The following is a 12,932-nucleotide window of genomic DNA, read 5'->3' as shown; positions in this document are numbered from 1 at the left end:
CCAGGGTGCTGGGATGGAGTCCCACAGGGAGCCTGCTTCTCCCTCTACCTCTACCTCTCTGTCTCTCTGTCTCCCATGAATAAATAAATAAAATCTTTAAAAAAAAAAAACACACACACACACAATGAAGTATCATGTTACACCCACCAGGCTGAAATCAAAAAGTCAGGCAGTTTGTGAAATGTGGAGAAATCAGGACTCTTAGAAGCTACTGGTGAGAATATAAAATGGTCTCCCTTTGGAAAACAGTCTGACAGTTTCTCAATTAAATATAGAATTACCATATGACCCAGCCACTGTACTCCTAGATACACACCAGAGGAAACGAAAATATACATCCATACAGAAACTGGCACACAAATGTTTATAGCAGCATTATTCATAATAGCCAAAAAGTGGAAACAATCCAAATCAACAATGAATGGATAAATCAAATGTGGTGTATAGAATATTATTATTCAGCCATTAAAAGAAATGCATAAGAACTGATAAATTCTACAACATCAATGAACCCTGAAAACATTATACTAAGTGAAAGAAGTCAGACCCAAAGACCACATACTCTATGACTCTATTCATATGAAAGTCCAGAATGGGCAAATCTACAGAGACAGAACATAAATTAGTGGTTGCAGGGGCTGGAAGGGGACGATACAGGGATAAGATGGTGAGGGTTAAAGGATACAGGGTTTTTGAGGTAATAAATATGTTCTCAGGTGACTGTAGTTAATGGTTGCTCACATCTGCAAACATACCAGAAAACAATGAATTGTACACATAGGTGAACTGTATGGTGCATGAATTCTATCTCAACAAAGATTTTCAAAAAAAAAAAAAAATTAAGTAGAAAAGAGTAACTCCCTGAAACTAAATTCAGTATTTATTTACAGTTCCATCTCCCAGAAGCTTCAGCTTTCTCAGTGAACCATCACTCAAAGGTGTAGTCAAGGACCTCATGGAGAAGACTGGCCTTTTTCCAAAGGACCCCTGGATTTTATCTTTTTTTTTTTTTTAAGATTATTTATTTATTTGAGACAGGGAAAAAGAGAGAGAGAGAGAACAAGAGAACACGAGTGGGGGGAGGGGCAGAGGTAGAAGCAGATGCCGGGATAAGCAGGGAGCCCGACGCGGGGTTCAATCCCAGGACCCCGGGATCATGACCTGAGCCGAAGGCAGCCGCTTAACCAACTGAGCCACCCAGGCACCCCAGGACCCTGGATTTTAGAAACCATTTCAAACCCCTGGGGAGAATAAGGAGCCCAGGTTACATAGCTGTTGCCCAGTCTTCCCAGTCCCACAAAGCTTGGAACCAGGTTCTTCCTACCTGATGAACATACACAGTCCTGTCCAGAGGCACCCTACTTGGAGAAGTAGGTAAGAAGAATGGGGGAAAGGGGAGTCAGTATTAAGTGTCCTTAAGGGCAACTTTATGAGCAATATGGAAATGTTTAAGATAACTCATCAGGTTATGCTTCCTACTTCTGATAGAGCTGAATTTCTATAAACCTCATAGCACTACCAATAACCTCTTCATCCCATCCCCAAAATAAGCTCAGAGGAAAAATGTTAGATATTGTAAGAATCACCAAGGGAAACAATTACTATGTGTATTTGCCCGCAATACCAAATTTGTGCTCACAAAAAAAAATTTTGTTTAAATGTGTAACAAGATTTAGCTATTAATTGTTAGATTTTTTTATTTTTTCAACATAATCATTTACATCTTAAGAGAACATATAGTTTTAATTACTTATAATGCCATTACACTCTTTCAAGTGTTTTGTCTTGATTCTTAATGACATTTATTTATGAAATCACACTGTTAGGTTCCTACAAAATAAAAGCAAACAAAAAGTTTATAGAATACAGTGTAATACAAAAGTAGTATCAAAGAACTTGAAATCAAGAAACCAGCTCTGAACTCAACATCTAACTAAATAATCTTGTGAAAGTCATTTCATATCTATATTTCCATTGTTCATCTATAAAATGAACTTGGCCCAGGGCCTAGATAATCAATAATGCGCTTTCCTTTAGAACTACTATTTCAACTTATGTAAAGACCTACACAGGCTTTAAGGATTTCTCTCCTGTGGTCTGGAACTTTGCTGAGTTCTAACTTAAACTGAACATAACATCTGCTCTTATACAAATCAGTGGAGACTTTGTAAATAAGAATAAGTCACTCACAAACACCAGTCCTGAAGACCCACCTTATAATATTACCTCAAAGATTTACTTATAAATCAGCTCTTTTAAAAAGTCAACTATATTGGAAACAAACTTCTGAACACTGAATTTTATTCCATTTATTCTAGTCTGCAAGCCTCATGTATCCACTTCGAAATTTTGTGTCAAACAGCTCCCCAAATAATTGTCAAGTGGATGTTTCCACTAAGGATAATCTTTGCTTTCCACAGTTTCCATTTGCCTGACTTTCAGTTAGCATCGTTTAAATAACACCAGTCCCCCAACAACATGGCTGAAGCTTCAATTAGCAGCCTAGTAACTGTGAGTAACTGCATTAAGTACAAACTTTGCTGCTAGCTCCCCAGTCCACGAATCACTAAATAGATGAGCATCGTAACCAGTGGCCAATCACTTCACATCTGTTGGTGATGGGTCATTGCACATTTGTTAGTCACATACAGACAGCAAAGCTTATAGTAGTGTTGCCTCCTTGTCTGCCAGTAGTAAACCCATGTGATATTCTCATTATTTTCTTTTTAAGATTTTATTTATTTGAGAGAGAGAGAAAGAGAGCATGAGAGAGACAGCACGGCGGGGGGGAGGGAGATGCAGTGGGAGAGGGAGATGCAGACTCTGGGTCGAGCAGGGAGCCCGATGCAGGGCTCAATCCTAGGACCCTGTGATCATGACCTGAGCCAAAGGCAGACACTTAACTAACTGAGCCACCCAGGCACCCCAACCCATGTGACATTCTATAAAAATAGCCAATAAAAGAAATTAGCCAACAAAGATCAAAGCAATCAAAGCACAGCGAAGAAATGAAAACTGAAAGTGCAGCAAAGAAACAAAAACTAGTAACACTGAAGTGAAATGTGAATCAAATATAAGTAGTTATAGAAGAAATACCTGACCATAGAGTGTTGGAGACTCTAGATGAGCAGCCACATGAACTTTGTGAATGTGAGCTTATGGATGTAAATGAGGGAAGTAATTTAAGAAAAGGATACAATGTTCCAGAGGAAGTAAAACACTTCACAATAAAGAAAGTCACAGATTATTTCCTAACACTGAAAGCACAAAGGATAAAATATTGGAAATGATTCCAACTTGTGAGTATGACAATTCACCAAAGCACAGAAAAGATGCTTGCTCCACATCCTAAATTATATGAGAAAAAGGAAACATTGTTCCAACTACTCTTGACAAGTTTTTTTTTAAAATAAAACACTCTAATTCTTAATGTCTCATCTTTAATTTCGAGTACTAAGCAAATACTATTTTACAATTTTTTTTTCATTTTCCTATACACTTGTAACCACAGGAAGAGTTTTTAATGTCTGAGCAAACATTTTCAAAGGTCACAGAGTAATAATTTTTCTTACTTAATAAAACTGCTTTGGGGGCACCCGGGTGGCTCAGTTGGTTAAGCATCTGACTTTGGCTCAGGTCATGATCTCGGGGTCCTGGGATCAAGTCCCATCAGGTTCTGTGCTCAGTAGGGAGTCTGCTTGTCCCTCTCTCCCTGCCCACCCCCCCACTCATGCTCTCTTGGTCTCTCTCTCAAAAAAATAAAATCTTTTAAAAAAATGCCTTGAACAGTTTCAGTTTGAATGGTCATTTTTACCACTCTGTAGTACTGTACAAAGGGATGACTGCCTGTATAGTAAGGCTGTATTATTTAATCATATTGTCAAGAGCAAACGTGTATCAAAGGTATGTAGGTTCCTAAGGGACACAGAAAAATCTATCAGGCCAGGTAAAAAGTCTCAAGAGGGAAATGTACTAGACTACTGCAATTTGGCTCTCCTACTGTTTAGTTCCCAGATTGTATGTTATGATCTACACATGTAGATCTTTTCTGTTACTACTCCCAAATTCTGCTCATTAATCTTGAAGATGGGGAAAACAAACTCATGTTGTCCAACCTTTTCATAGAAGGGATGGGGAAAGCAAGGCTTAAGAGATCCAGTGGCATGCCTATCATGCCACAGTAATCTATCAGGGGCTGGCAGGGGAATTAAAACACTGCTAATCTAGTTCTTGTTCCCATATACACAATGCTACCCACTTCTGAGGAGAGTAATTAGTAAGTTTTATTTTGGTTTCATTTTTCAACCATATGGCTTACACAGACCCACTATCAAAGAAAAAATACTCCATTTTTTCCTGAGCTTCTCATTACTTAAAGATATTTTACAATCATCTACATTCAAAGACTAGAACACCACGGTAACACTAGTGTAACTTAAGTGATACGAAATTTTAAAATGTTTCACATTACAATGTATCCCAGATGGGATCCTGAGACAGAAAATCTACATTAGGTACTCTAATGTACAATCTTTATGTACTATCTTCACAACTTCTCTGTAAAACTGTTCTAAAATTTAAAATTTATTTTTTTTAAAGTACTGCACATACTTTTTTTTATCTACGTCTTTTCTTAGTGCTGGGATCTAATTAAATTTTTGAATCAAAGTTACTAAATGTACTAATAAATTTCTATTCCTTAAAGCAGTGTTTAAGCTATGTCCTATGAAATCCTCTTGACCCCCCAAGGTGACTCTGCCTCTTGGAAAAGGGGAACCTAGCCAGTGGGTCTCCACCACAGCCCAATTTCCATTCATAAGAAGCATCTAACAGTCCAAAACAAAGATTCTGCTAGAAAGAAAAGTGTGAAAGTCACTCTCAAGCATAAAAAGGAGTAAGATTCATGTTTGAGGAATATTCCAAATTCACAGTTCCTCATAACAGAAAGAACATTAAACTGAGGACAAAAAAAAAAACCCAAATTCTAATCTTGACTCCATCACTATGTACAATCTTGTATTTCTTTAGGCCTCAGTTTTCTCATCCGCAAAATAAGAGGACCAACAGTTCCCATTCTAATTAGAATTTTTTCTCCCCAATTTTTCTTCTAGTAAAAGGAAGGGTAATGCACCTTTAGATAATGCACATTAAAATATAATTCCTGGGGAGCCTCGGTGGCTCAGTTGTTAAGTGTCAGCCTTAGGCTCAGGTCATGATCCCAGGGTCCTGGGATCGAGCCCCACATCGGGCTCCCTGCTCAGCAGGAAGCCTGCTTCTCCCTCTCCCACTCCCCCTGCTTGTGTTTCCTCCCTCGCTCTCTCTGTCAAATAAATAAAATCTTTAAAAAATAAAAAATAAATAAAATAAAATTCCTTAGAAAAGATCAAAAAATATTTGTCAGGTGTCTCTTCTTTTTGTCCTATTAAATAACTATTTTTATCCAAGATTACTTTGTCTATGTACATTTTTAAATGATTCTCTTTTTTACAAAGTTTTCTTTTTTTTTTTGTAATCTCTCCACCCAAAATGGGGCTCAAACCCAAGACCCCGAGATCAAAACCATGTTCCTCAGACTGAGCCAGCCAGGCACCCCAAAACATGTACATTATTACATCCATCTAGCTCATCTCATTTTAATAAATTTCAAGTTACATCATTTATTTCACAATATACACATACTGTTTCCCTTCCATGCCACCAAGAAGCAAAGAATAAAAAAATATAGCTAACAGAAAGTATAATTTAAAAAGTCCAAAGCTGCTTCTGCACTCATATCCCTCTCAGTTCAACAATACTGTCAATAATGTAAAGCACATAAAATGAGTAGAATACTGAAATTTACCAGGGGAAGTTTTTAGTAATAGTTTCAAAATGAATATCAGTGGTTTAAGAAAGCTCAAATGCCTAAATAACATCCTTATTAATTATGCTAAGGCTTCAAATTTCATAAATCTAAAAACAGAGTGAAAATGTAACAATTGTGATGCTGAAGTATAAACTAGAAAACACAAGCATCCGATGTATGCATAAGGAAATATGACAATAATCAGCAACATCTTTATAATTTATATTTGACTTCCTTAAAAATGACTGAAAGTAGTTAACAAAAAGTATCTGCCATTAATATCATCTAATATTTGATCTTTTCAAAATATTTCCACACTTTCTCATACGTATAATGTTAGGGAAAAAATCATGTTTAAATAAACAATGCAATCCACAAAATTACTAATAACTATCAAATGACTGTAACTCATAACTATCAAAACTAAATTTTCAAGAACCCATAGGTACTAAGCACAGTTCTTAAAAAGATACGGCCCATTCATAAGCACACAGGATTTCAAATAGCAAGTAAAGTCTTAACAGTAAAACCTCATTTTTGAAATAATCCTTGTTTTACTAGTTCGCTCTGACCTCAAGTATATTTCTCAGCGCTAAAACTGTTAAAGATCTCATCACCTATGACATCTGTAAATAAAGATGAGACTTAAAAGACACAATTTTTCATTAAAATGTATGTTGAATGTATTCTGAGGTGTTCCAGTAACATACACTGCAACCTTCCATTTTTCAGCACAATATAGATTTAAAAATTCGTTTTCATGCAATGATGGCATGAATTATTAAATCACACTGTTCTATAACCTGGTTTCAATAATGACTAGGAAAAATGAAAGATCAAACATATGTTTAAGTAGTAAAACTTAACATTTTCATTTTAACATTTTTTAAAATGGTCAAGCTTCGAAAATCTCAGCGTTAATATTTAATTTCAAAGTCTGTGCTCACAGGAAACCACTTTACTCAGTACGAGAGAAGAGTTGAACAGCCTGAGAAACCACTTCTTCAATTAGCTTTTCCTTGCTCTATGCTTTTATTTTACTTGCACTACCGTTTTGCATTTAAATGAATAAAAAGACAACACGTATTCAGTCAGGTAGGAATGGTCATCCTTCCTCCGTTATTACAAAGATTAACAGTTCTCTTCTCCTCAGTCCTCTCTTCCTCCACCCATATAAAAGCAAGCCCAAGGGAACGCAAGCCTCACTCTATCCATGACGCCCCTTACCCTGAAACCCTTCCTGGCCTGAGGTTGACACCGCCCACCTTGGGCCTCCTCCCCCCCTCCCTCCCACACCGTCTTCCGCTCAGCAATCGGACCCGAACCCGCCAGACCCCGCGAGTGCGCCCGCGCTAGAGCCACCCCGCCCCCAGCCTGAGGACGCGCGGCCGACGCGCAAGCACGACCCACCGCCCCCGACGGCCGCCCCGAGCCCTGGGCGCCGGCGCCCGGCCCGCCCGGCCCCTCCCCGCTCCCGGGCTTCGCTCCACGGGGAGCCCGGTGTCCGAGAAGGCGCACTCTGGATTCTCCCACACAGTCAGTGCCCGGCCGCCTGCAGCAGGTGGAGGGGCAAAGCCGGGTTGGAGTGGGAAAGCAGGCAGCCCAACCAGGGAACCGACCTGTGGAGACCGCCATCTTCTCCTGCAGCCCGACGCAGCCGCCTGCACGCACAGCGACGTCAGTGCCACTTCCGGAAGCGCGCCGCTTCGCCCCCCGCCCTGCGGCGTCCCGGCGCGCGTCACCATGGGCTCCGCCCCCGGCGGCTTTCGCTCAGGTCACCTAGTCCAAGGGTATGCAGGGCCTCGGGGCTGTTTGGGCGGCTTCCTAAGCTACTACAGTTGATGGAAAGTAAAAGTCGAAAAGTCATTGGGACATCACGTTGAGTCTGTCATCCTAATGTAGAGCAAAAAGGCAAAGAGAAAATATTTGTTAAAAGGCATGTGCAATGGAGCGGAGGGGAAAATTTTCTTTTAATTTTTTTTTTTTTAATTTTTTAAAAAAGGCATGTGCAGTGCGGCTGCAATCCCTAATACGGCAACCACGTGTATTATGAGCTCGTGCCTGGAGATGTGCTGTAAGGGAGAGCGCAGGTTTGCAAAACCCTAACTGTTTAACAATTCATGTAAAGTAAAGAACATCTCGTTAAGAATGTTTTATGTTGATTAAATATGGAAATAATATTTTGATATATTGAATTAAAAGAAGCATATTATTAAAAGTCAAAACAAAATAGGGCATTGACAATTCTGTGTTGAAAAATGATTCAAAGGCGTTCAACAGAAAATTTAAAGAGCCCCTTAGAATTAAATGAATTTATTGCATTCATATTTTACTTTTGAGATATGCATGATAGTGAAACACTAAAATCTATGTCTAAGTCGGAAAGTTCTTTCAAAAACGTCTAAAATAAAATTTCTCAGTAATTAGGAAGCATGGCGTTCAAAAAGCAAAGATTTTACATCCTTAGTTTTCACTATAGTGACACAGAAATGTTGCCATCTGGTATTATGTAACTATCATGGCTCTTAATACCATCCTCACAAATATAATTAGTAATATTTGATACTACCATCCCCATTTTATAAGGAATGAAACTAAACCCCAAAGAACTGAAATGACTTTCCTAACAGCGTGAATCTACCAGTACTTACAAAAGAGCTGGAATTCGGACAAAATTCTGATTCCCAAGTTAATGCTCTTTTCATTCCCAGTTGCCCTTACAATGCTGGTCCTGACTGTAGATGCTGATGCTGCTATAGTAGTATTCAGGAGTCTGAAGTTTTTACTTTTAGTGGTTCTTAGTTCTTTCCATCCCACATACTTATTTACCCCATCTTTTTTTTTTTTTTAAGATTTTATTTATTTATTTGACAGAGAGTGAGAAAGCACAAGCAGGGGGATCGGTGGAGGGAGAAGGAGAAGCAGGCTTCCCGCTGAGCAGGGAGCCCGATGGGGGACTTGATCCCAGCACCCTGGGATCATGACCTGAGCCAAAGGCAGACGCTTAACTGACTGAGCCACCCAGGCACCCCTACCCCATCTCTTAACCTGTGTCTGAAGCTTTGGGAAAGAAAGGCCCTATTTGTAATTTCTGAACTTGGAGCACCAGCTGCTTTTTCTTTGTAGTCAGTCCCATCTCTGTCACATAACGTGAAGTGACGCTATACAGCATTCTTCTAATGTTTGTTTCACTCTTTGTGGTAGGCAGACCTCTGAGATGGCTCCCAATGATCCCCTCCTGGTGTCCATGCCCTTGTTTTTTATAATTCCCTTGCCTTTTATGGGGGCTGAGTTTACTAACTAGCTTTCAGTGAATAAAGTAAGACAGGAGTGCTGGGATATCACTTTTGAGATGATGTTTTAGAAAGACTAGATTCCATCTACAGCACTCTCTCTTGCTCTCTTGCTTCCCCTGAGGGTCACCAGCTGCCATATGGAGAGCTACCCTAGAGAGAAGCCCAGGTGGCAAGGAACTGATATCAGCTTCTGGCCAACAGCCTTGGAGGAAGTAAGGCCCTCAGTTCAACAGCCATGAAGAACTGAATCCTGTCAACAAACATAAGGGTGAGCTTGAAAGCATACCCTGCCCTAGTCAAGTCTTCAGATGACACTGCAGTCCTGGCCATCACCTAATTGCCTAGGACACCTAGGACCCAGCTAAGGCATGCCCAGATTCCTGACCCACAGAAAATAAGATAATACATGTTTGCTGTTTTAAGCCGCTAAGTTTTGGGACAATTTGTTATGCAGCAATAAGAAACGAATACATTCTCCCTGCTTACTGTTACTTTGTGTTAACTATTCTTACAAACATTGTTTGAGTAACCATTATCATACATTTTTCACAAATGTCCACTTACATTTAGATGTTGATGAACTTCTGCTGACATATATTTACCATCTTATTAGGGCAGACTGCTGGATAATGGCATTTAATAGCTTAAATCCTCTCCTCCCCACAACAGAATTAAAATTATCAACTAGCAAAACATTGACCAAATTCAATTCTACTTTACCAGTTGTAAATATTTTCTCAGGAAATGCTTGAATCTTAAAAACAAAATACACAGGGACACCTGAGTGGCTCAGTCAGTTAAACATCTGCCTTCAGCTCATGTCATGATCCCAGGGTCCTGGGATCAAGTGCAGCATCTCCCTCTGCCTGCCACTCCCCCTGCTTGTGCCCTCGTGCACTCTCTCTCTCTCTGACAAATAAATAAATTAAATCTTTAAAAAAATAAAATAAAAAATAGACACCCTTTAAAAAAAATACATAAATGTTGTCTTCACATTTTATAAACAAGACTGGCAAAGCCAATAGTAGTCCTACCATTTTCCTACCTATTGTTCTTTGAAGAGCAAATTACAATCTATGGGAGGAAGTCAGATTTTGTGTAACTTAAAAACAAAAATGCTCAATTTTTGCTTATTCACAATAGTATGTAAAAGCAACAAGCCTCAGTGACAACAAGGAAAAACTAGGGGGAAAAGTTACTTCAAATTTTTTGGGAGTTGAAGAAACAGAAGAAAACAAAAAAGAAAATTGGGTGAAAGAAGAATAAAATCACAGAAATAAAAAAAATTGACTAATCTAATACAACTTTGATCAATACGGAACTTAAATTGAAGAAAGAAGCAAATCAAAAGCTGTCTAGAGTGTTAGAAACAGTCAAAGAACAACTATGGAAGCAAAGTCTGGTATTTGTGGGGTATCAGCATGAGGCAAGGGACAGTGTGAAGGGCTCAAGAATCCGGGAGATTCAGGAAAGGCCAAGGTGAGCAATGGGTGTAGGTTCCCCCATCACCTTCCAGCACAGCTCCCTCAGCTCTTCAGTGTGCAATGAAGAAATGATGGATTTGGAATCAGAGAGATCTAAGTCCAACCACTTGTTCACCTTGTGACGTTAAAAAAGACATTGAATCTCTTTAATCTCCAGTTTCCCACCAGTGAAATAGAAGGGATCTTAGGATTTATACTTAACACATATATTTTAAATGTAGTATCTGGCAATCAAATGTGCACAATAAATTGTTGCCATTCTTATGATGATTATACCATAAAAGAAAACTATTCTTTTTCCTAGTAGGCAAATAATTTTTATAGGCATTTTGTGTTTTCCTCTGGCTCTGGCTGCGAAGAAACTCAAAACCAAATCTCTAGCACCTGTCTAGGAAATGTTCATGGTATATCATGTATGTTCCGACTTCACCTTTTCAATTCACTTTGTTTTCTCATTTCTTCCATGTCACAATTTACACTTATTTGGTTCCTTATCTTGGTATTTACTATACTGTACTGTAAACTACCACAAAGTCTCTTTTTTAGAAAGAAGTACGGTATTAATAAATGATAAATTAGCTATTTATTAGCTTTTGAGTTCTATATAACCACTGGATAACTGGTATATGTCATTTCCTAATCCCTTCTTGAGAAAAAATGCCCTATCGTGCTTTAGTGGAAGAGACCCTAAGCTGTTCCTTGAACAAAAGTGGTCCAGCTGCAACAGTTAAACCACTTCCTGCCAGCTACAGCTAATATACCATTCCAGGGCACCCATTCTATTGACTGACTAGCAGCCTATGTGAAGGTCTGTCACAACAAACATGTTTGACCTTGGTCAAACATGAATATCTCTCCCCCCACTCTCTCTCTATCTATCTCTCCTCATCTATCCAGGAAAATACAGAAAACAACTATGGATGGAAGCAGAAAGAAAAGAATGACATACAAGAAGATGCATAGACACAAAAAAGTCACAGAATCCCTTTAATGGCAACTTGAAGGCATTATGCAGACTAGGTCCTTAGATCCATGTTGGCTCCTTCTAGTTGCCAAAATAACTATTCCTCTTCTTCCAACAGTAGAATTACAACTCCCATGAAGTTCCTGCCTCCCTCATTGTCATTAATGTTTGTGCTGGACAATCTAAGGCACTGCATGATCCTAGGATGTTCATGCCCTAGGATGTTCCCTTCCCCTTGAGTGTGAACAGGACTTGTGGCTTGTCTTTTTTTCTTTTCCAGCTTTATTATTATTGACAAATTAAAAACGTGTATATTTAACATAACGTGATGTTTTGATATATTTATACACTGTGAAATGATTCATAATCAAGCTATATACATCACTCACATAATTACCAATTTCTCAAGTGATGAGAACACTTAAGACTCACTCTCTTAGGGGTGCCTGGGTGGTTCAGTTGGTTAAACATCTGACTTCGGCTCAGGTCATGATCCCAGGGTCCTGGAATCAAGCCCTGTGTCAGGCTCCCTGCTCATTGAGGAGTCTGCTTCTTCCCTCTCCTTCTGCCCCTCCCCCTATTTGTGTTTTCTCTCAAATAAATAAATAAAATCTTAAAAACAAAGATTTACTCTCTTAGCAAATTTGAAGTATATAATACATTATTATTAACTATAGTCCCCGTGCTGTAAATTAGGTCTCCAGAACTTATTTATCCTATTACTGGAAGTTTGTAACCTTTAATGAGTATCTCCGCACATCTCCTATATCCCAGCCCCTGGCAATCACCATTTACTCTCTGTTACCATCATATTTTTTTTTAAGTTTCCACATATAATTGAGACCATACAAAATGTTTTACTGTGTCTGTCTTATTTCACTTAACATAATATCCTCCAGGTTCATCAATAGCATTTACAAATAGCAGGATTTCCTTCTTTTTTAAAGAGGATAAATATTCCATTGTAGGTATACACATCTCATTTTCTTTATTTGTTTGTCAACAAACACTTTGATTGTTTACATGTTTTGGCTACTGGGAATAATGCTGCAATGAACATGGAAGTGCAGATATCTCTTCAAGATGGTGATTTTATTTCCTTCAGATATGTACCCAGAAGCAGGATTCCTGGATCATATGGTAGTTCTATTTTTAATTTTTTGAGCAACTTCCATATTGTTTTCCATAGTGGCTGTACTAGAACTTTGTCTTTAATCATTAGAGAATATGGTAAAGTGATAGGATATCACTTGTGCAATTATGATACCTACTATTGTAATGATCATCTTACAAGGAAGTTTTTTCCTTTGCTGGATTTGAAAAGGCAAGCTGCAATGTTGCAA

At 38.7% G+C, this 12,932-nt stretch overlaps 1 protein-coding gene across 1 annotated transcript in view; it reads right to left on the bottom strand.

The window, feature by feature from the left end:
* Positions 1–7,543, bottom strand: part of UBE2V2 (ubiquitin conjugating enzyme E2 V2) — a 40,696-nt gene extending 33,153 nt beyond the window's left edge. The window contains exon 1 of the mRNA XM_032421674.1: positions 7,465–7,543. Within this exon, the coding sequence (XP_032277565.1) occupies positions 7,465–7,480 (16 nt within the window). The 5' untranslated portion in view covers positions 7,481–7,543. The remainder of the gene's footprint in view (positions 1–7,464) is intronic.
* Between the last annotated feature and the right edge of the window lie 5,389 nt (positions 7,544–12,932).

Source organism: Phoca vitulina, unplaced genomic scaffold, assembly GCF_004348235.1.
Source record: "Phoca vitulina isolate PV1807 unplaced genomic scaffold, GSC_HSeal_1.0 scaffold25, whole genome shotgun sequence".
In the NCBI taxonomy this organism is placed as follows: domain Eukaryota; kingdom Metazoa; phylum Chordata; class Mammalia; order Carnivora; family Phocidae; genus Phoca; species Phoca vitulina.
The sequence above is the reverse complement of the archived record's forward strand: the minus strand, read 5'-3'. Positions and strand labels throughout refer to the sequence as shown.